Source organism: Acanthopagrus latus, chromosome 6 (assembly GCF_904848185.1).
Source record: "Acanthopagrus latus isolate v.2019 chromosome 6, fAcaLat1.1, whole genome shotgun sequence".
Taxonomy (NCBI): domain Eukaryota; kingdom Metazoa; phylum Chordata; class Actinopteri; order Spariformes; family Sparidae; genus Acanthopagrus; species Acanthopagrus latus.
The window spans coordinates 15,779,870-15,802,663 of NC_051044.1; the positions used below are offsets into that span (position 1 = coordinate 15,779,870).

General features: G+C 40.2%; 4 protein-coding genes across 6 annotated transcripts; 2 read left to right on the forward strand and 2 right to left on the reverse strand.

Annotated features, from left to right (window-relative positions):
- Positions 1 to 6: 6 nt before the first annotated feature.
- Positions 7 to 1,129, reverse strand: tomm6 (translocase of outer mitochondrial membrane 6 homolog (yeast)). The gene is made up of 3 exons (XM_037101712.1): positions 965 to 1,129; positions 347 to 473; positions 7 to 164 (listed from the first exon to the last, which is right to left on the reverse strand). The coding sequence occupies exons 1-2, from the start codon at positions 1,060 to 1,062 to the stop codon at positions 377 to 379; spliced, it is 195 nt and encodes a 64-aa protein (XP_036957607.1). The 5' UTR covers positions 1,063 to 1,129; the 3' UTR covers positions 7 to 164; positions 347 to 376.
- Positions 1,130 to 1,131: 2 nt separating this feature from the next.
- LOC119021423 (ubiquinol-cytochrome-c reductase complex assembly factor 2) lies at positions 1,132 to 3,139 on the forward strand. Its single transcript, XM_037101711.1, has 4 exons — positions 1,132 to 1,345; positions 2,319 to 2,393; positions 2,810 to 2,876; positions 2,963 to 3,139. Exons 1-4 carry the CDS (start codon positions 1,208 to 1,210, stop codon positions 3,067 to 3,069), a joined length of 387 nt encoding a protein of 128 aa, XP_036957606.1. The 5' UTR covers positions 1,132 to 1,207; the 3' UTR covers positions 3,070 to 3,139.
- Positions 3,140 to 3,814: 675 nt separating this feature from the next.
- tspo (translocator protein) lies at positions 3,815 to 10,617 on the reverse strand. Of its 2 annotated transcripts, XM_037102132.1 has the most exons (5): positions 10,571 to 10,617; positions 10,244 to 10,330; positions 4,840 to 5,015; positions 4,606 to 4,744; positions 3,815 to 4,482 (listed from the first exon to the last, which is right to left on the reverse strand). In XM_037102132.1, the coding sequence occupies exons 3-5, from the start codon at positions 5,010 to 5,012 to the stop codon at positions 4,309 to 4,311; spliced, it is 486 nt and encodes a 161-aa protein (XP_036958027.1). In that variant the 5' UTR covers positions 5,013 to 5,015; positions 10,244 to 10,330; positions 10,571 to 10,617; the 3' UTR covers positions 3,815 to 4,308. The 2 variants fall into 2 exon arrangements, with proteins under 2 accessions (XP_036958027.1, XP_036958026.1); XM_037102131.1 differs by lacking the exons at positions 10,244 to 10,330; positions 10,571 to 10,617 and adding an exon at positions 7,083 to 7,506.
- On the forward strand, positions 10,274 to 17,937 carry frs3 (fibroblast growth factor receptor substrate 3). Of its 2 annotated transcripts, XM_037102128.1 has the most exons (7): positions 10,274 to 10,534; positions 12,336 to 12,461; positions 12,566 to 12,654; positions 12,828 to 13,014; positions 13,990 to 14,151; positions 16,123 to 16,244; positions 16,336 to 17,937. In XM_037102128.1, exons 3-7 carry the CDS (start codon positions 12,589 to 12,591, stop codon positions 17,653 to 17,655), a joined length of 1,857 nt encoding a protein of 618 aa, XP_036958023.1. In that variant the 5' UTR covers positions 10,274 to 10,534; positions 12,336 to 12,461; positions 12,566 to 12,588; the 3' UTR covers positions 17,656 to 17,937. The 2 variants fall into 2 exon arrangements, with proteins under 2 accessions (XP_036958023.1, XP_036958025.1); XM_037102130.1 differs by lacking the exons at positions 10,274 to 10,534; positions 12,336 to 12,461; positions 12,566 to 12,654; positions 12,828 to 13,014 and adding an exon at positions 13,700 to 13,795.
- The last annotated feature ends 4,857 nt before the right edge of the window (positions 17,938 to 22,794 follow it).

Genomic DNA, 22,794 nt, shown 5'->3' on the forward strand with positions numbered 1-22,794 from the left:
AAAGACTCTGATTTAATGTAATTATTTCTCTTCAGGCCACCAACTGTACAATGACATGAAACAAGAACCTAATTCAGGGCAGCAAGATGTTTGTTTAAAATGTGGAACAAAAGTTTCATCATCAGTTATTCATGTCCTTGTTCTTCTTTGTTGGTCCAAGACACCTGAAAGGAACAAAAAATATAGTCATGAAGACTGTTTAAAGCAATTGTGACATAGATCTGCATAAGACCTGCACACACGTAGCAGACAATTTGATGTTAAATTGCAATTTCACAAGATGGTTTACTAGTAATATAAACGAGATGTAACCTCCCACTGGATCAAATAAAAGAGATGATCTCACCATCATCCCTGGTTTCATATCGTGACCAGATTATGTCACAGGCTGGGGAGCCATCAGGTCAAAATCGGAGAGGTTTCTTGCAACCCAAACACCAGCTGCAAACAAGCCCAGGTTGACCAGAAAATTCCTTTAAAAATGACACAATATTACATTAGTCACAGGTAATCTTACAAGATTAACACTTCAGCACAAAAAACAACAATTCAACACAACACAATTCAAATGGTCACTGAAAATAATATAGTAGATTTCCCCACTGGAGTCTCTTCAACAATCAGGCAATAAAGTAGGACGGACAGAGGTCGTGTCATTAGATATTTTAATATTACTATGCGGGTTCCTTAACAAATTTTAGGCTGTCACATAACCACACAGTTAGGCTGATGCTTTAGGGGTATCTGGAGTTCTGAGACCCCATGACAGCAAGCCATCTAAACCGGGTGGTAGTCCAACCTTGAGTTTAGGATTAGGAATTTGACAAGTCCAGAAATGCGAAAGAGACTAAACGAGGCAAGGACAAATCTCTCTGGCGCACCATGGGCTAACGTTAGCTTCACAGCTAACGACCCACACAGGTCAAACACATGATAACAAACTATTCTATTAATACAAGCTCACCTTCTGAAGTCGTTTCTGTCTGTTGCAAACCGACAAGCTGAGCCGATCCACTCCATCACCCCGGAGGAAGAGCTCTTTTTGCCGTTGGATCCGTTCATCTTGCTAACGTGCGGTGTGGCGACGGGAGCAGCAACGAGGAGAACAGACAGAAGGGGGAAGAGTTTAGACGTAACACAAGTACGGTGCGCGATAAAGCTCAAACTTCAGACGTCCTTACACAATTCGATTATCATTTGTCCAAAGATGTCAGCCACCAGGTACCGTCGGTTCCTGAAGCTGTGCGAGGAATGGCCGCGGGACGAGTTCAAGAAAGGCCGTGATTTGGGGACGTTTCTGCGGCAGAAAGTAGCCGCAGGCTTCCGTGAGGGGGAAAACACACAGGTACTGGAGTTTAATTGACACACGGCACGGCTGTCCCTATGCTAGGCTACATAACACACCGAGCTAAGCTAGCTAAGTGGATAACCGTCCGCAGGACAGCAGGGGATAAGAGAGCCGACAGCCGTCGACCTTGCCTAACCCTCGACTGGTCTGGCAGACGATTGATCCCTGTGAATGCTACATTAGTTAAACACAAGAAATGCAACAAAAGTGGTGTTAATGCTAATGTCAGTGCAAATGCTAATGTACTTTAGTTGGCACACTGTCACTGATGTAAGTCAAACTGACAGCAAGGCAGTTTGATTATGTAAACTTTCCTAAGTGGCTAAAGAAAGATTTTACGTACAGTTTTGTGGTAGTTTCACGCTCCTCATGTTATTTTACGTTTTCTCTAATACTGTTATCAGAATCTGACCAATACTTAATTTGTGGAGAGGGAGTCAACAGGATGGATTTATCAGCTGTTATTCACACATGTCTGCACTCATCCCTCTTATGTACATATTAATCACTTGGGATAAAGATGTGCAACTGAGTAAATATATTTTACAGTTTAATCAACTTTGTTTACATCATAGCAGTGACAGTGTAAACTTCACTGTGAAGTTAATAATTGTAAACCACTCGTAGATTTTTTTTTATTTGCATCTTATTCTCTCGTTCATATCGGCATATATAGGACAACATATATGCCTACACCGATACGTGTGCGGTAGGCCAATACCAGCCGCTAACATCCACCAGGCAATATATTGGTCAGGCTGTAATTGTATTTTTACTCCAAAATGTCTACATGAATAAATCTGTAATAAGCTTTAAATCAGCTGATAATATCAGACTGCCAATGTGTTGGTCCAGTCATAGCACCAGTTATTTACCTTTTGAGTTCAATATTTGCAGCAGTTCACCTTGTACTGGATGAGAAATTCCTTTTATGTCACATTTATCCTGTCAATATGTTTATTCCCACCAGATCCAGGATCCAGAGAAATGTGACCAGATGTACGAAAGTTTGGCCCGCATTAACGCCAACGTATACAAACAAAGAGTAAGTACAGAATATGTTCACATATTTCATGTGCTTCTGTAACTGTATCTGCTGTTTCTATGCATTAATTAATTTACTACCTCCTTACCTAAAATATACACTGTAACATACATTTCCCCCCAGAGCTGTCTGTAGCATCAAATATATCAGCTAAGAGTGAAACCTCTTTATCATGACTGTAAAGACCTTATGGCAGTTACTTTATAGCATTCATGCTATGGAAGATGATAATAAAACAATTGCTCTCTAAACTAGTTTACCATTAACATTAAGGAGCACTGTAATTCAGTGCTGTCTCTCCTATGAAACCTTATTTCTTTAAAAGTAATTTTCAAAGACTGTTAACATTTTAATTGTTAAACATAAAGATGATGCAGAAAATGTGTCATGTAATTACATCTTTGTGTCTGTTCTAGTTTCCTCGTGTAAGAGACACAAGCTTTACTGGAGTTACAGTGGAAGAGTGTAAACTGCTTTTATCAGGTACAGACCCACTGCCGCACTTACGTTTATGGCTATTTATGAAACCCACTTTTGTCACAGTTTCTTTTTTTCCTTTCATTGTCCAGGAAACGTGCAACAGATGGACGAGGAAAAAAAGGGTTTGTGGAAGAAGGTAATGGAGAGATTCTCCAAATCGCAAGAAGACGTCCCAGAGAAAGCTCCTGAAAAATAAATTCCTTCCTTTCCTTTCTGTTCTTTTCTCAATGCATGTATAAAATTAAAGCTTATTGTTGGTATCTTTATGGACTGTTGTGTTATCTTTATGATTTACAGCAGCAGACTTTACAATAAGGGAATATGAAGAAGGGTGATTGGAGAGGAATTCCCTTCACAAACATAAATTAGGTTAAAATTCTTGAGACATAATTGGATTTTCTTATATCAAAATCATGTTGATGGTTCAGTGTCCTGTAATGGTGGGTGGATGGTGTCTCTAGCCCCACTCACACTCTGCCCACATAGCAGTTGTTTCTGCACTATGTAACTTAAGTGTACGGGTAGGATCACAGTGTTACATACATATGTACTTCAACTTTCCGACACATAACACTGTTGTGACGTAAACAGTTTTGTTTGTAGTTGGCACCTACATTATGTCTGACAATTTTGTATTTACTACGGTGGTTTAGCACTCAGAAACTGGGCGGTGGTGAATTGCATAAAATGCCAATTCCTACATAATGCTTTAAAGGGCTGCATCCGCCCCACAGGTAGGTCTTAGCTATATTATACAAATTCTGGAATGCACTACTTTAACTTTCTATCAAGCAATATCAATTCTGATACATCTGAGCATTTGCACATATTGACAACAAATGCAATTCCAGTGTTCAATGTGGTTACCGCATTACACATAACATACTGGAATAATTTTTATGCAAGGTATACTGTGACTAAATGAATACTTACTAACATGATAAACTGGATAGAAATCTTTATTTTAATTGATTTATAGCACACATGGAACATTTCTTTGTATACAAAAGGCAATTAATTGCAGTGTTGCACTTCATTTTAATTACACATGAACTCAATGCTTTCCTGGTAATTTAAGAGCTTTAAATTAATGAATGCACTTTTTTAAAATTAGGGATCTGTTTGTTCAGATCAGAGGCAGGTTAGTCTACAGGCTGAACATCCAAGCTATGATCAGACTGACACATCTGCTCTAGAGTAATAAGCTGCCATCTCAGGTGCTGCACATGACTGTAAACTAACAAGTCTGCTCTACAAAATATAAAAAGACTACATCTCAATTACTTCATGACTTTTTAAAAACATATTTCCACATTAATCTGCAATATTCGAAGATACTGACTGTTCTTTGATAAGCTGATTCAATATTCAATATTAAGACATCCAGAGGATTCCAAATGTAAGCAGTTGGTTTAAAAGCATACAGAACTGTCTCCTACTCTTCCTTTTTCTCTGGGTTGTCTCTCCATATGCAGTAGTTGAGTGAGGTGGCAAGGCACAGCCAGCACAGGTAGGGTGCCATCAGGAGAGTGGCGGTGCGGCTGACGGAATACCAAGACACCATGGTGGCTCCGACAGTCCCAGTGAGCATCATGATCTCAATGAGGGCCTGGAATGGACAGAGAGAAGGTGTTAAATAAACACCAAGCTGTCACACTTGCTATATCCCTCATAATAGTCCTATCTGATTTCCCATTTAAGTGTAATAATTACATTTGCGTGGTTAACTAACCCATTTCAGCTTGTGTGCGCCAAAGAAAATCGGAGTCCAGGCCCAGTTCAGAGCTAGCTGCAGCCCATAAAGTCCCAGTGGAACCAGTGCATCCTCAGTAAAACCCCCCAGCTCTTTCCACACCAGGTAGGAGCCATACCTGCAGAACAACATTTTAAAAACAATTTCATTTAGAGAAGGAAGTTGCATCACAGAGAACAACGGGCTACAGAACCCAGTCAAGATGATGCTTACCCCATGCCTGTATATAGACAGGTCCACACTATGGGGAATGCTGCATTTGGTGGGCGCCATGATGGTTTCTGCAGGGTTGGGTACCAAGTCTTCACCTCTTTGCGTGTGATGTAACCGCCATAGAGCCCGCCAATGTGTGGCAGGGCAGTCATTCCAACCAATGGCAGCCACATATTCTGAGATAGTACAACACATCTTAGCTGTTAAAAATGTTTGGTAGGGCTGGGTATCAAACCTCAGAAAAAAACCTTTTTCAGGAATGATTAAAAGGTGTCAGCAGCACTGATTTTTCAAACACATGGAAAATCATCTAGTCAGATTCATACTCTTACTATCCTAGTGCTGGGCAGGTATTTAAAGCTTTTTCACTGAGAACAGCTGGTTGCTTTGACCAAAACTACCCAAAAGGTTTAGTCAGAGAAACTGCTTTTCAAGGATGTGAAAGGTTTTTTGAGCTTGCGATGATTTGGCAAATTAGCCCGCTGATATACGAAAATGCTACGGCTCTTTTTTATACATGAATATACAATAATGATGACTGTACTTTGTCAGTGGCCCATCTATTGTTTTCATTCTTTTGTAACTCCATGATGTGTTGCAAACTAAAACATTGGCAGCATTGATTTAATAAGGTAAATCTTGACAACAACAGAAGTGAAGCCCCACTGAAGAAGCCAAAAAAGTTTGATTTCCTGGGTGTAAAATGACCCAGACAGACCAGCAAACCTTCCACATTGTGTGGCCCATAAAGCATGTGCATTAAAGACTTCTGCTGGTCGAGAGACTAACTTCTGGTTAAGCCCTTTGCTGACTTGGATGGGAATTAAATAATTTAATGATGCAACTATTCAAGACTTTCCAAATGTAATTGACTAAATGGCTCAAATTCTGAGAGGTTGGGACACTCAGAAACACTTTTTACAGAATTTTTTTGTTTCACACTGTAAGCTTACGGGGAAAGTATTTTTGGGCCAATATGCATCTAGTGGCCACCAAAGTAAACTGGCTTTGAAACCCTGTGCTCAATACTAGTGACTCCTATTCACATAGAAGATCTGTCATCCATTGCTATTGTGAAAATATTGATGACAGCTGATTTAAACATTTTAAAATATCAGTCTTTTCATTTCAGTATTGGTCAGGCTACTATCTGAGGGAGATGCAGTATTTAAGTTTGCCCAGGTTTGTCTTGTAAAAGACATCTTGATCTCAATGGCACTTAAAAATGGAGGAAGGGTCAATACATTACTGAATCTTCCTTTGGGGCCAGACTGGTGACAGTTGTACTGGAGTTAAGTGAGGAAATGCCTTCAGAAAATGAAAGCCCACACTTCAGAGAGTAGGTTAGCCACTGATGTTAACCCCCAAATGATTGTGATGGCTGAAACTATTCTGATCAAACAAGAAGGGTCCAACTGATGAAATGAGTCTGCACTTGCACTGTGAACAGGAACCTTTCCTGCACACATTTGAGTAAAGGAATAACATGTCAATAAATAAATCAGGGGTTAACCTACTCTCTGAGGTGCAGTCTTTAATTTTCTGGAGGCATTTCCTCATCAGAAGTCATATGTGATATATATGTTGGGTTTTGGTGTGTTTCTCCATGTATCTCCCATAGACTGCAATACAGCAGGTACCTGCAGTCTGGCTCCAAAGCATTATTGATGATGTAATGACCCTTCCTTCTCTTTTACGTTCCTTGGCTAAGTTCAGGTGATATACAAAATAAAAATACGCTATTTAGGACAGTTAAAGGGTTAACTACTCTAGTTTCTGTCCCATATCATTACCGTAATGATATTTCAAGTTTAAGTGACCGGAAGTAGATTAAACGAAGTACAAGAAGTTTCTTGCTTGTAGAAGTTGATTTTCATGCTGTCCTGAAAATATTTATTTAAAAAAAAAAATAGCTACAGGCTACCAAATGTATGAAAATGTACTCAAAAACGTAGTCAAAATACATAAATAACACAAAATTAAAAATGAAAATGCTAACATGTGTGGTTGTTATGCAAACCTAAAGTCACGCGACTGGCGGTTTATTTCATAACGTCTCAACGTTAGCAAATCATGCTGTCAGGTGGAAAAACATGGATTGTTGCGCAGTTGTTGTAGGACTGATAAAGCCTTGCTGAATCAAAGTTTCAGTGGCGCAAATTTACCTCCGAAGCGAATTTCACTGCCATAATATTGCACGGAGGTAACGTGAGGTCAAAGCTGTAACACGATACTTAACTCACCCGTCACTCAGTTGTCAGCTCTTCAGCACAGTAGTGTACAGTATGTGAGTCGCTCTCTCGGACTACACACCTACAGTGGAGTCCTCGGACATGCTGCTGTATTGTGATATAAGCGTATGGAGCGGGCAGGACTGTCTTATCGGCGTGGCCAGTAACACATTCCTCAGACGCTCCCTGCACTAACAAACGCTGTGACGTCGAGGCGTGGTTAGCGACGATTGGTCGCCAAGACAAAGTCAAGAGGGGACGGACGGTCAGCGGAGTATTTCGGTAGCTCAATAAATATGTTTTACAATGCTACTGATGTCCAAAGGTCACAACATGCACTCGCTGTCGTAACCAAACCTCCTGCTTGGTCAGAAATTACACATTTCCTTATGGCTTACAAAACACACACAGCTGGATACGTGACTGGATAAGCGACAGCAAAGATTACACGCGCCATCAAGATAGTTCCCCACCCCTTTCGTAGCGGGTTCCACTTCCGCTAAAAACATGTTAACATTATCTTTTTATAACCGGCTTCTATAATATTCGAGCTTCTGACTTAACTTAAATCTGAAAAAAAAAAAAAAACCAAAAACATTAGTTACATTAAGACTTGCCATGAATGTCCAAATATTCAGATGCCGAGTGACATGATGGGACCTCTCCTGGTTTTGTGGCTCAGTTACAGAGGGTGCATACACATGTCAATATGTGGGTTACATTAAAGCGTGAATGAAATTGATTTAAAGGAGCTGTATGTAAGAATTGGCAACCCGCTAAATTCAAAAACAACTCCAGACATAGCTGCTAACTACTGCTAACTGTAGCTTCTGTTAGCAAGTAAGTTAAGTGAACAGTGCAAGCTAGCAAGTGATCCTATTAATGTTAGCTGACTGCTGGAAAAAGCTGCATGGACCAGCACCAAAACACAACATTATGCTGGTTTTGCTAGTGAGTGGTCACCACCAAGACTAGCATATGTTGTGTTTTGGTGCTGATCTATGCTGGTTTTTCCAGCAGGGAAGAGCACTGAGGGTGTTGTTGTTTACCATCGGACTGTCATCTAGGGCTTAGCTGGTTAGCGTGATAACTTTAACAGATATTTCTGATCATTTTTGTTAATTTTGAAAGTTTTAAACACAATTTCTTAAATTTGATCCTATAAACTTAAGCTGATGTTAAAGAGGCATCAGTTTGTAGAAGTGAATAATGTGGTGGCCATTACTGAGTTTATAGTACTTTTATTTATTTTTCATACAGAAACAGCTAAAACAGATAAATAACAGCTAACAGCTGCAGTTACCTCTCTGTATGTAGTAAACAACAGCTTATCTGCTTTAAAACTTTATAATCCATCATTCTTTCAACTAGACAGCACAGTTAAAACAAATTTAAAAACCTCTAGGAGTGGACAGAGGTGCACCTACAGTGATTTCACTTGAGGACATCAGAAACAACATTTTTAGGGGTTATTAAGTCTTTAAAGGTGGGACCCTCAAGATTTATGAGTTGTTTGGAGGTTTAATAGGTTTGTTTCATGATAATCCACAGACCTTGTTGAGAGCAGTTTTATGAAGGAACTACTTTTGTTCTACCAAACTACAGCATATCAAGGAAGGATATGTACATCTACTAATAGATGCAAGGTTTGTACTTGTGTCAATGCGGTATTTAAATGTTAATGGTGTTCTCCTCAGCTGAGTTTAAAAATTGGCTAGCTTGGCTTGGATAGCTAGCCTCCTGTACTACCGTACAGTAAATGCATGTTCTGTACAGTGATAAGGAAAGATATTTCAGACATGACAAAGCACAGATAGTCTATGGATTACTTTGCGTAACCAGTGCATGATTTGTGGAAAAACGATTTTTGGGGGGCACTTTGAGCACCACAAGCTGAGTGCCATCTAGTGCCATTATATTTGAGAGAAAGCAGACAGCTCTACATGGGATACCTCTAAACTCAGCAACTCACAACAAAGCCATCTAGATGGATCAATAGCACTGCAGGTGAGTGGAAAAATATGTTCTGGATGAACTGTCCCTTCAAAGGGAAAAAAATGACATTTTGTAAATTATCTATTAGCACCAAGACTATCACTGTCTTCAAAATCCTTTTGTCAGACAGTGCACTACATTTACTATGTCCGGATTTTAAGTGCGATAACTCATCCCTCTATATCGTGACCTCAAAAAGTCAAAAAAATAGATGCACAAATTGATATGACTTGCTGTCAGAGACTGAACAGAATTATGATGACTATTATTGAGTGTCCCAAATTTCAATTAACTGCTCAATACTGAGTAATTTATGGAGTACCTATAATATAGCAAGTAGTAAATGAGGGTGTTTTTGTGGACACAGCCTAAAACTGAGCCTACATTAACTTCCTCTGCTGGTTGCACAGTTATTATCAACGACTTTGGGCTTGTTTTTCTGAAAAGTCGCTTATAAGTATCAGTAGTCGCGGGTTGCAGGTTTTTCGGGCTTGTTGTAAAAGTGTGCCTCTTCCTATTGTGTTGTATGTCATGGTTTTGAGGTCCTGGAACTAAAACAAAAAAAGGATCATCAAGGATTTGTTTTGGTTTTGTTGTTTTTTTTTTGTTTTTTTTACAAAATACTAAATATAAAGAGTTAGTGAGCTTTCGGATTGCTGGGAGGTGGATTTTTTTTGTTTGTTTTTTTTTTTTTGTTTTTTTTTACCTTTGGACAGAGCTGGGCTAGTTATTTCCCCCGTTTCCAGTCTTTATGCTAAGCTAAGCTAACTACCTGCCGACGGGTTGTTACATATTTACTGAATTAAAGTGGTATCAGTATTTCTCATCCGAATCCCAACTATAAAGTAAATCAGTGCATGTCCCCTCTTTAACAGATTAACGTAAAAACAGCATCAAACGTCCAAGAAATGTAACCTTAAGGGAATAATGATAAAAAGCAAAACACGTCTTTTGAAAGAACAGGGACTTCTGGGAGGGAACGTGTTAGGAACAAAGTCATCATCACGTGTTGCTGAAAAAATACTCAAATAAAAACTTTAAGGGTAATGTTCTCAGTGAAATGACGGTAGAGATGCTCTTTTCTCTCAGCTCGGTGGGATTTTGCCCCTCCTCCCGGTCCGTCCGTCCGTCAGGCAGGCAGACACACCTTCCTTCTCGGGTCCTCCAGCGTTTCTTACCTTCTTGTCGCTCCTTTCAGCCTCGTTGTCTGGCGGTGAACTCTCACCCCAGCTGCTTGGGAAATGTCATACAGCCAGAGGCCCGTGCTGCAGTAGGGGGGCGTAATAGGAGGAAAAAATAACAACATTTTTACTGCTCCCACTGCATCTTTCACCCGCGTCTCTGCCGTGCAAGTGCCACATCCCGCTACCAGCAGCAGCAGCAGCAGCCGCCGCCGAAAACTAATTGCAGTCTCAGTGCTCATTTCGCATTAGGGCTAATATAAGAAAAAAAAAATCCGTGCCAGACATGTGAGTAGCAAACCATCGCTGTCGTTCTCCACTTACCCGTTGACTGCTGTATGTGCTCACGCTATTGTATCCGCACACCAATGAGAACAAACGCTCATTGAACCGTGTCGTTGTGCATTTTAGTGTCAGTGTGCTGGTTTTCGTGGTAGCATGGCTGTGCCGAGGTCTCTGCTGCACATAGATGGGGCAGATGAAGCCTCGCTGTCGGCTTGTTTTTGGGGCTCTGCGTCGGCTTGGCTAATTGAGCAAAAAAAAAAAAAAAAAATGTGTGTGTGTGGGGGGGGGAGAGAAAAGGCTGTGGGTTTTCTGCTCACATAGCCCAGATGTAGCGGCCCATTCAATAACAAGCTGTGTGAGAAGAGTGTAACGTAGCCGACCTCTTTAGCCTGCTCGCTTATTAAGACTCAAGGTAGCTGTAATTGTGTGTGTGTGTGTGTGTGTGTGTGTGTGTGTGTGTGTGTGTGTGTGTGTGTGTGTGTGTGCGTGAGAGAGCGAGATTGAGAGGGTGAGTGAGTGTGTGTCTGTGTTGGAGTGTGTGTGTGTGTGAGTGAGAGAGTCCAGCCTGGCATCTCCAGTCAGATGTGGAGGCCCAGGTTAGAGCGCACATAATGCGGCGGTGTTGATGTGAAATGTGTTTGGAGGCTGTGTGAGGGTGACAAGGAGCACAAATCACAGGGCGATCACTGGTGCAGATGTGAGAAACCAGGAGGCACGTTCAGCCTGTTTTGTGTTGAGTACGAACTGAGATCACAGATGTGTAAGATTGTTGTGTGTGTTTGTTCAGCGTTATTTTTTTTCCCCCAGTCCTGATTAGGAGATGCCACATCTGGCCTATATTGACGTTTAGTTTGTGATTTCCAGTCATAACCTTTACAGGAAACTCACCATAGAAGTATGTTATTCTGTTATTATTTTTGCATTTTCAGTATTGTGGATGGAGATGGGAGATGTGGGACAAAATAGTGTCCACACACTAGCAACTTTTTCTCTGTGGCAATAGATTGTTATTTACCTCCGCCAAGGATTTGTTTGTTGGTCGGTTTGTTTGTCTGCAGAATTACACCAAACCTGCTGAACAGATTTCCATGAAGCTTTGACGGAGGATGGATTATGTGCTAGAGTAGACCCCATTAATTCCAGGAATCCAGACATTTTTCTTAACTTTCTTTTTTATGTCGGCTGATTTCTCAGGAGATAAGCCCATGAATCTTGATACGAAAAATCAGGCGTGTTTGCTGTTGGTGGCTAGTACCTGTGAGTGAGTGAAGGGCACGGGGGTTGTTGTGGGACTAAGACTTAGTCGGTGTCCCCCTGTGAATAGTGAACAAAATTATTAAAGAAATTTGATTGAATATGGATTGGTTATGTCATGGCTGATACACAATAAGTGATGAAATTACCGATGCTGATAATGATTTGGTGTGTTGAATCTGTGCATCAGGGAATAAACAAATTGACTTCGTCAATTAGTTACACACAGGAAAAATTTCATTGTGTTGACAGACAAGGAAAAGCTAAAAAAAAAAATGCAACATTCACTGTATCTTTGTCGCTAAATCGTTATAATGTTAAATGTTTGATAACAATGATTTTAAAATGTTCTTAACATGTAGTTGATTTGAAGTAAATAGTTGAGAGGTGATGGAAGGAAAAAGACTGATGACATGCAACAGGTTCAGCATGTCTAGGCCAGCAGGATTCCCTGAATCCATATGTGTTTCTGCTAGAGCAAGCTCAATTTATATATGGTATTTGACACACAAGTGTTTCTGTCTAAACCTGATGTTGTTCGTGGTTTCAGGGGGGGGAGCACCATGCTTCTCTTGAAGATGGCAGTCGAACAATCAAGCTGGCTTGTGACGACGATGCCCAGCAGAAGATCCTGGGATTGAGACGTAAATCCCTTCACACTGATGGCCTGGACTGAGTAAGAAGTTTGTCTTGGTCGTTCACTGTTATTTTGTCAGAAATGGGTATGACATTGCTGATATTGTTAGTGGTCAAGGCTGATGGAGTTCGTTTCTTTGACAGGTTTCAGCTGTCCTGCTGAAGCTATGGGGAGCTGTTGGAGCTGTCTGTACAGAGACCCCATCCGAGACAACCATCTCACCAAATTTAAGGTCCATAATAGTAAAATAACTTTGAATTTGACAAGATTTTTTTTGTCTGACTACCACCTGTTTGTCACCACCACTTGCACTGTTTGTATTCATGTGTCGTTAGGATTCAATAATTGTGTATTTTACAGTTTATTTAAAGAATCTTCATGTTACGATCTGTCTCCTTGTCCTAGGTCACCAATGTGGATGATGAGGGCAACGAACTGGGCTCTGGGATCATGGAGCTCACCCAGACCGAGCTCATTCTTCACACACGTAAGAGGGACGCCATCCGATGGCCATATCTCTGCCTGCGACGCTACGGCTATGACTCCAACCTGTTCTCTTTTGAGAGCGGTCGTCGCTGTCAGACGGGGCAGGGTGAGCAACATCTTCTCTGCTTCAGCGACACATCTAGAGACTCATGATGACCATGTTATACATTCAATACATATAACCAGCTACCATTTACAACTTATTTTTTTTGATATACTGTTTTAAACATGGGTGTATTTTTACTTTTACTTTGAAACTAACTTCACTGAAGACATTTTGTCACGTCACAGTTGGAAAACCACAGGTGTAAATGATAGAATGAGTGATGCCTGAATTCCATATATGCATGTAATCGAACGCAACACAGATGCTTCAAGCTACACAAGCTTGATTTCCTGTTCTGGAGTGTCACACTTACAAACTATTGCAACGCAACCTAAGTGAGAGCTGTGGTGTGAACGCTGCAGGCTGTGGCTAGCACGAAACTACAAGAATAGGCCTGGTGGACCAGTTTGGAGAAGCTCTGTTTCATATTTTGTTTCCTTCTGTGCAGTAGGTACAACGGAAAACATTCCTGACCAAGTTTGACGCCAAGTTTGTTTGGTTAGGTTTTCACCGTTGTCCTTTTTCATATTGGTTGGTTTTTCTGCAGGATTACGCACAAACTACTAAACAGACTTCCAGGAAACTTGGGCGGAGGATGGGTCTTGGTCCAGAATAGACTCTTCAACAAGATACATTCATTATTCTCAATGTAATTAATGAAAAATGTCGATTCTTGTAGTATTAAGAAAAACTTCCTGCATCTACACCAAAAGATAATGGGATGTATTCTGTGGCGATGCCCGTCTTCCTTCCTGACAAACCAACAAGCAAATGGACACAGGTGAAAACATAACCTCCTTGGCAGAGGTAAAACTTTAGCAAGAAGAACCTTTTTGGGTGGTAAAAGGGCAAAATAGGTTACAACACTGTAAACCTAAAGCCCATCACCCACGTATTAGCCATGGAGTTCCTTGTGTTTTCAATGTGTTATCTGCGGGTAGCCTCACAATGTCGTTATTTCACTTGTTTACTCAGGAATCTTTGCATTCAAGTGCTCTCGGGCAGAAGAAATCTTCAATCTGCTTCAGGAGCTGATGCAATGTAACAGCATCAACGTGGTGGAGGAGTCGATGATGATGAGTCGCAGTGGTCACACACCAGAGATGGAGATGTCTCGCACGCCACAGACTCCCAACAGTGAGTCACAACTCCACAGGCTCACACTCACAGTAGGAGTCCTGCTAATTATACACTTAAGACTAATTGTAGAACTTGGATGCAGCAATACCACAGTAAAATTAGCAGAATTTGTAAGGTATTATTAGATGCAGGTTAAATTAACTCCAGTGAGTCACAGGTACAAAGGTATTCAAATAACACCAAGTGGAGCTTTAGACAGCCTGCAGCCATGGACCTCCAGTTTATATGGTCAATAAGAGCAAGCTGAAAACTTACCATTGTGTTTTAAGTGCACTCATAAAGATTGTATTGTGACAGAATTCTTGAATTGAGATAATGTGTGTCATAGCTCACTTGTTTGAATGCAGAGTAAGCTGAACTGGGTCAGGTAGGACAGTGAACCCCAATATGACTATTTGAAAGAAAAAGCATGAATTTTAAGTATTAATCATGTCATTTTGCTCATTAAAGTGGTTGTTATATTTCATAACATATCAATATAATGCTGCAATAATGGCTGTGTTGTAATACTGTCCCTAAAATGTAATGGGACCAGGTTAATATGATTATAAACAAAAAACACTAGGATGTTGTAAGAGAGTTGTTCCTCAAATTAAGGCTTAGAAAACCAGCAGTGCCCCCTGCTGGTGGAACCGTCTGCAGTATCTATCCATTTGAAAGAGTCAAATGACATACGGTACTCTTTAGCCATTTTTGTGACATATATGGTGAGTGATTGAATAGTCTTTTGATTAGACTGGTGATATTTTACCTTGATATTAAACATTCACCATTTGGCTAAACCAGTTTTTGTATGTTGTATGAAGGATCTCAGTCATCCAGGTAGTGGTAAATCTATGTGCTGTATTGTAGGCAACTGGACTGGGAATGGATCTTGTCTCAGTTATTTAGAACTGAGGAAGCCTCTTATAGGAAAGTTGAAATGTCTTCAAGAAACTGAAACGTCCAGCGGCCTACGATACAGCAGTTTATCTCAAGCAGAATGTAACTGAAATTACCAGCCAATTTCAGTACGCTGGGTTGTTTCTGTTGCTTTGGATGAAGGTGGTTGTCGTTGTGGTACTGCTCCCAATCTTAAAACAGTTGCTTTGGTGTGGATGTATCTCTTTTTATCTATCTCTATCTCATCATGTTCTTGTTTCAGGAGGTCTTTATGCAAAGTGCTTCACTGAAGTGAGAAGCAAATTACAGAAGTGTACAGGAACAGGATGGAAATCTAAATTTGTCTGGGATATTTATATTGGTTCTGAAATGATTAGTTTCAATGGCCATTCACAATCAAACCCCTCAGGTTGCACTGAGATATACTGACGAGATCTACACCTAATTAATTCTGTAAGGAAGACCGTTTAGTCTAAAGGCATCAAAGGTGATGTCTGAAATATCACTTTACCTTACAATATTTTGGACCAAATACCTCACCAAGCATGTTTTAACAATATAGATCAATCACCATGAGGTTGCACTAACAACTAAAGTCATGTCTAGATGAACACCTGGTTGTTGATTTGCTTGTTTGTTGCAAACTTGTTTGTCTGTGTGGTCATTTTCAGCCGTAACTGTAATAGATGTATAGTAAAACACTATTCTGCTCTGTTTTATTCTGCTGGACTGTGTTGCATTGTTAGTGTCTTTGATATTTACGAAATGGCGACATCTCAGACTAACTGGTAATTTAGGCTAAACTTAAAATGTAATTTTCTTCTGCGGCCAAACAGGTAAAGAAGTTATCAGGAAAATTATCAGGAAAAGACAACACTTATGCCATAATGATATAATGATGTCAGAAATCTAAGAAAATATATAGTTTCATGTTGATACTGCTTGATACTGTTCGCAACACTTCATTTTCTCAGAGTATTGCGTTTTTTCACATGTTGAGCTCTCTTTATCACAGAGCTTCTCTTGATAACACATTCATCCATTCATCTATTTTGTTTTGATAATGTCATATGAATATGTTTGCAGCTCCAGCATTCCCTGTCCAGGCTTTTCCCAATGGATATCCCGGTTATCCAATCAGAGGTGATTCCTCCCAACCCTCTCTTGCTGATGATCATGGACATAGCCTCATGGGTTTGGAAGACCAAGTAAGATGTACCCGTGCAACTCATTATAATATCTGTGCTTTTGTATTTGTGCCAGTTCTGAATTTGACCCTGTCTATATCTTTCCTGACAGACCCACACATATGTAAATACTGTTAGTATGGAGGGGGATCTCTCTATGCGTCACTGTGTGCACTCCCTGCCCGAGGTGCGGCCCAGCACTTTCCCTGAAACAACACGGGGAGCCATGCCTGTAGGGGGCCAAGGAAATCCGCAGTCCAACCTGCGGTGCTGTCCCCTAGAGGAGCATAACGAACCTCAGGTGTTCTTACAGCCGTCCTCACAGGAGGTCAAATTCATGCTGGGCCCCACTCCGGCACAGCGCCATCTGCTGGAGAGAGAGAGGGAGAGAGAGCGGGAGAGGCATGGGCACAATCCCCACAACCTTCAGCCAGTAGAGGGTGCAACAGGTTCAGAGACGGAGGGAGACGAGTCCTCCATGCATCTGTGCAACTCTCACTCCTATCACCATTTCCATCACCATCCTCACCGACATCCGGGCCTCGAGCACGCAGACAGCTGCCAGAGTGGCGAACTCACCTACGAGAACATCAACGGTCTGAGGAGCGGCCGGAAGCAAAGGCTGAGTCCAAGCAGTGTGTCACAGTCTGTGGGTTCGAGCAGCAGCAGCAGCACTGGGGACAGTCACACCCACTCCCTCCTGCACCCTCATCCCCACGGCCCATCATCCCTACCCCCGCAGGGCTACGGCTGCGAGAGGGGCATGGGCGGGGGTCATCGTCGGACAGCTCTTCTTAACTACGAGAACTTGCCCTCTCTGCCGCCGGTGTGGGAGTACAGCGCTCTGCAGCGGGATGACGAACAGGAAGAGGAAGATGACGAGCAGGATGAGGAAGAGTATGAGGAAGAAGAGGAAGACTTCGATGAGTACGAGTTCTCAGAGGGCCCTGGGACACCCAACGGGTACCACCAGGATGGTCGGGGGATCCACAGAGATGCCCTGCAGAACTATGTTAACACAGAGCAGGTCCAGCCTCGGCTCCGACATGCCTGCCCCCCACACCCAAGGCCATGTCAGCCAGACAGAGGGGGGCGAATATTTAGCTTTGATTTAGGCAGACGATCAAGGTCAGGGGTCGGAGGCTGTGAGCACGGCCACATGCCTCCATCGCGGCAGCTGAATTACATCCAGGTGGACCTAGAGGGAGAACCTCCCTGCCAAGCCCTCAGCAGTGGGGGTGCCCAAACCCAGCCACAGCACCAGCGCCTACCACCCAAAAAATGTGGCCCACAGGCACCCCGGCGCAGTGAATGCTACGCAGTCATTGACCTAAAGAAGACCGCTGCCATGTCCAACCTGCAGAAAGCTCTCCCGAGGGATGATGGGACTTCCAGAAAGACTCGCCACAACAGCACAGACCTGCCTCTGTAAACAGTGTTTGAACTGAAGAGGAGCGATGAAGACAGATGAAGGCTTATCCTCATCTTAGCACACTGGACCCTTCACTGTCATCCATCCATTCGACTGTCGGGCTGAATAATACAGTACAGGTACCTAATTAGAAACTTGCTGAAACCTATCTGTGCATATAAAAGGAAATGAGAAATCTCTGAGGAGAATTTGCCATTTTATTCTGTGTTATTTATTAGATATGAGGTGTGAACCTCTCTGGAGAAATTGCCAGTTTTTACTACTTTAAGTATGTTTGCTGGAGATGAGATATATATATATATATATATATATATATATATATATATATATATATATATATATATATATATATATATATATATATATATATATATATATATATATATATATATACACACACATAGCATAAAATAATGCATATACAGTATGTATTTTTTTATGCTTAGAGACTTAGAGCAGAGACCTCAGTGGAAGCAGTCATTGCCATACTGGATTAGCAAACTTAAATTCATAGACGCATCTTCACTCACAAATACTATTGCTCCTATCATTTACTTATTCTACATCCATATGTATTTTTACACAATCAGTACATGAGTCAAAAATGGGACTCTAGATACAGAAGTAGAGTAGTTGTTGGCATGAATAAAGGTTAATGGTTCCAAGATACTGGCCAATATTCATACCTCATCACAAGCATCTAAATCTAGTATTGTGGCTGGTAGAAGAGACCATTATTTGTTATTTTATGCCTATAGAGCATTTTGCACACAATCCTATGGAATTGTATTTTATCATATTTTGAGGAATGGTGTCATCCAGTCCAAAAAAAAATGAATGAACAGGAATGTTGGTGAAACTTAGAGAAACTACACTAAATGATGGTAAAAGTAGCACACATGGATTAAAAATGAGCTTTTGGCTCCCTCCTGTCCACATGCAGCAAATGAAAAAGTAGCATATCATCTTTGATCACACCTCCTGCATAACATCCCAGACCTGCAGGAGGTCCACGTGATTTATGCTTGTCACATTGCACTTTTGACCCTGGGCCACTGAAGCGCTCTTTGTCTCGACTCCCACTCCACTGGAGCCACAGGTTCGACTGTGTCCTTTCACCAAAAGCAGGGGGCCAAATATTTAATTCTTAGTCAGCGTTGTAGATAGAATTTATTTACATGTTTTGATGGAGACATCAACAACCTCAAATAGTGGCATTAAGCTATAACCTCACGTAAAAATGTGCTGAATCTATCATTTGTTAGTTATCAGGTGTGAATGATCTGTGTTCAAGAGGAAATCAAGTTTGTCGCAAAGTCATGCAGTGAAGATTTTTGTGAGGCTATTTTTCAACCTTCTCAGTCAGATATTTATTTATTTATTTTGTTATTTATTTATTCATTCCGTTTAAAAAAAAAATTGTAATTATTTTTGTTTTCCATGTGATGACCAGCGTTTTTGTAATCCAGTTGGTAATATGGAGACCAAAGTTTCACCTCAAATTGTCACTGGACTCTGGTGTGTAACTGTTAAAACTGTGCTTAATTATATTTAAAAAAAAAAAAAAAAAAGAAAGAAAGAAAGAGAGAAAGACTGTATTTATATTTTAAGTGCCAAAACTTAATTGCAAACTGTATGATGAATTAAGATCAAATGTGCCATCAGGATTTGTAGAAAACTATAGGACAGAGAGGCTCGGACGGGAAAAAAAAAAAAAAAACAGAATCCAACTTTTTAAGGATAAGTAGAAATTTAAACGACAAAATCTGCACATTCCACCTCAGCCATATCGACAGCCATTTCGGAGTGAGATATAACAACGGTAATCTTGTAGTCTGATAATCACAGTTAGGGTGGTTTTATGCTGCTACATGTACATACTAACAGTAGCCCGTGTCAACTTCCGCTACTCAAAACAAAAACAATATGTGTTTGCGAACCTATGTGATGTCAGATCTTTTACCATATTGTTAATTGCTAATAGAAGTAGCATTGTTGTGCTCTTCTGAGATCATTTCTGAGCAGTAGAAATACAAGGTACTATTTAAGAGAATCTTTGGCCACTAACATGTCACTTAACCAATAATATTTAGTTTCGTCAAGATTGTTATCTTAAACAACTGGCTGTCTGGTAGGAGAGCTAGCGGAAGCACAGGCCCACTAATGCTCTCATCTCTTTGTTGAATGCTCATATCAAGTTAATATTTTCAGCTGATGGGGGAAGGCCGAATTTCCTAGATTTTTAAATGCAGTTGTATTGTGGCATTATTTTCTTTCTTAAAACAGAACATTGAGGAGATAAATTTGAGACACAACTACAAATTCTCAATTTCTGGTGGAGAGGGTTTGTTTGGCTTTTGTGTAAGGTGCAAAAAAGAGATGATTTCTTCATATTGATACATGCCAAAATAAATGAATAACAGCTTCAGGTTTGTGATTGGTGCTCAGATCACCGTTCTACACCTGCGACCTGCCCAGACAACAACACAGATGGAAATCCATTTTTAAAAAAAAATTCAGGGCTCTATAATATTAGCTTACAATATTTAGTTGTATTCATTCATTCATTAGTGAGTGAGAATTTTTTTTAGATTTGGATTAGTCAGTCTTTTAGTAGAAATCATGGAAAATGCCCTTCACAAGGTTTTTTGAAGGTGCAATATGTAAGAATTGTCGACCTGAATTCATACTCCAAACCAATAGAGGGCTGTGTATCACCTGAGTAACTGCTAATTGTTGCTAAGAGTAGCTGCCATTAGCTAGTTAGCTTAGTTAGCTGTGCAGCTAGCAGTCTGGTCTAGGAGCTCAGAGCAGTGGGGGAGTGTTGGTGTTAGCTAGCTCAGCAGCTTTGGCCTCTGACAGGCTGGGGCTAGCTGGTTAGCATGCTGACAGTCTTTGCAGAAAAACATAAATACATACATCAAATTCATAAATACTTCACATTTTGTTTACAATATCAGTACATTTTTGGGGTGTTTTCAACTGGAAATTTGATCGAACCTTTTAAATTTATGTTAAACTGTTAAAGGCTGTTCCTCAAATAAGTAGATGTTTCTCTTATTCACATATTTTATGACTAATCAGTTATTTTTAGATAAGATAAAAACACATTTTTCATTTTGCAACTTGGTTCGGAATCCAAAATTCAGTTATTTAAAAAAAAAAAAAGTAAGTAGTAAAAGTACCCACAAAGAAGACATTTGGTATTTTTGCTTAAAGAATAATCCAAAAATATTTTTTATATATCCATCCATCCATCCATCATCTGTACACATTATATGTACGCCGCTTAATCCTCTGCAGGGTCGCGGGGGGGCTGGAGACTATCCCAGCTGACTTAGGGCGAAGGCAGGGGACACCCTGGACAGGTCGTTTTTTATATATTTGATGAAAAAATATATCTGCATTTTATGACATTTATTTACTGGTTTGTAGAACAGCAAGCAATTAATATTTTCATCACTGTCAACACAAAAGCCTTAAAGTGGTCATATTGTGCTTTTTTAGTTTTTGCCTTTCCTTTATTGTGTTATGAAGCATTTTTGTGCATATTTAGGGTCTGCAAATGAAAAATGCCCAAAGTCCACTCCAAAGGGAGTTACTCTCTCCCACAGAAAACACTGCTCCTGCACTGCCTGTTTTGAAGTCAAGCCTTTACTTCTGTAACATATGTGCATCACTATGTAACAGGCATTACGTGATATATATTTATTGTGAAATACATACACTCCAATCTGTCAGCAGACATAATTTTTGATCACACTACCATGCTCTGCTTCCGAAATTCTGTTTTGTAATGCGAATGTGCAACTCTCATCAAAAATTTGATAGAGGCAGATGTCTCACTCTGTAGCTAAGACAATAGCTTTCAAGACAGTGTGAAAAGGGGCACTGCAGCAGTAGACTATATTTGAAAATTGAGATTTGTAAACCCATTCTAATAAGACCCCTAAAGAAAAGTATGAAGCTGAAAATAAGCGTAATATGACCTCTTTAAATAGCCCCAAATCAAGAGTTGGGTGTTTGTATTTTTATTTGACCATCAGACTTTCATTAAAAAGTGAATTCTCCTCTTTAAAAAGGCCAACCATTTTTTAATTATTATTATTTGCAGATATTGTCATGCTACATTAGATGGATTTTTACATTTTTGCAATAACAGGTGAATTATTGTTTTGTTGATCTGAATCAGACCAGTGTGTGAAGTTTGAAATCTAAATAGTAGTCTATGCTGTGGGCTTTACCTATTCCACCTGTTCTCCTGTAAATCAGCCGTCTATTTATTTCAGGTACAATGTTATTTTTCAGTCTTTATAGTTCAATTTTAGCCATGAAAAAAACAAAACAAAAAGAAAGAAGAACTCTCATTAACAGTGTCATACAGTCGGCAACCATTGTTCGTACTTCAATTACATTTTATTGTATTAAACCTATCAAACCAGTGGTGATGTTTCATATTGGAATCAGAAAATATTTCATCTACTTTCTCAGAATATTGTTACATGTGGTTTTATGGTCATTTAAAAAAATATCCATGTCTAAATGTGTAAACTATCTTTGTTGTAAGGCAGTAACCTCGCCACCACCCAAACAAGTACAAGTGACTACAGCATTATTACCACATACTCCTGTGTTTACAGATCATAATTAAAATTTATTGGTATTTTAAGGTATAGTTTTCAAATAGTTATGCACAAAAACACGTGATCTCATTGTAAAAGAAGTGCAGCTCTCATCTCATAACTCACCATAATTGGTTGATGCTATCTCAAGCATTTCATTTTCATAAAGCCAAGTGTTTATGCTCCGGGCGTTATTCACCCAGGTGTCTGTGAAATCATTGAGCGCCGCTCGTTGGTATGCTTCATTCTGCTGATATAATCTGCAGGGCAAGGAGCTACAAGTCGAGATAACACCTGTCATTAAGTTCCCTTATAATGAATTTATTGTATGGGTTGTTTAACAAAAGGGCTGTGCTCTGTGTTTACTGTACAAACATGAACGCGTATCTTGAAGTCCATTTAAATAAATTTCTCACTGTGCCTTTCATATTCAACCTGGAGAAGCATTTTCATTGTGGTTTATGAGGGGCGGCCTGTTGTAAAAATATTTTACCGCCTGTTAAAAGTGTTAAGATTG

Excerpts from the sequence above, each read along its gene's own strand:
- tomm6 (XM_037101712.1), bottom strand. The coding sequence starts at position 1,062 with ATGAACGGATCCAACGGCAAAAAGAGCTCTTCCTCCGGGGTGATGGAG. Across the intron at positions 474-964 it reads GACAGAAACGACTTCAGAAG|GAATTTTCTGGTCAACCTGG; the intron begins GTGAGCTTGTAT and ends TCATTTTTAAAG.
- LOC119021423 (XM_037101711.1), top strand. The coding sequence starts at position 1,208 with ATGTCAGCCACCAGGTACCGTCGGTTCCTGAAGCTGTGCGAGGAATGG. Across the intron at positions 1,346-2,318 it reads GTGAGGGGGAAAACACACAG|ATCCAGGATCCAGAGAAATG; the intron begins GTACTGGAGTTT and ends TATTCCCACCAG. Across the intron at positions 2,394-2,809 it reads CCAACGTATACAAACAAAGA|TTTCCTCGTGTAAGAGACAC; the intron begins GTAAGTACAGAA and ends TGTCTGTTCTAG.
- tspo (XM_037102132.1), bottom strand. The coding sequence starts at position 5,012 with ATGTGGCTGCCATTGGTTGGAATGACTGCCCTGCCACACATTGGCGGG. Across the intron at positions 4,745-4,839 it reads TGTCTATATACAGGCATGGG|GTATGGCTCCTACCTGGTGT; the intron begins GTAAGCATCATC and ends GTTGTTCTGCAG. Across the intron at positions 4,483-4,605 it reads GCGCACACAAGCTGAAATGG|GCCCTCATTGAGATCATGAT; the intron begins GTTAGTTAACCA and ends TGTCCATTCCAG.
- frs3 (XM_037102128.1), top strand. The coding sequence starts at position 12,589 with ATGGGGAGCTGTTGGAGCTGTCTGTACAGAGACCCCATCCGAGACAAC. Across the intron at positions 12,655-12,827 it reads ACCATCTCACCAAATTTAAG|GTCACCAATGTGGATGATGA; the intron begins GTCCATAATAGT and ends TCCTTGTCCTAG. Across the intron at positions 16,245-16,335 it reads TCATGGGTTTGGAAGACCAA|ACCCACACATATGTAAATAC; the intron begins GTAAGATGTACC and ends CTTTCCTGACAG.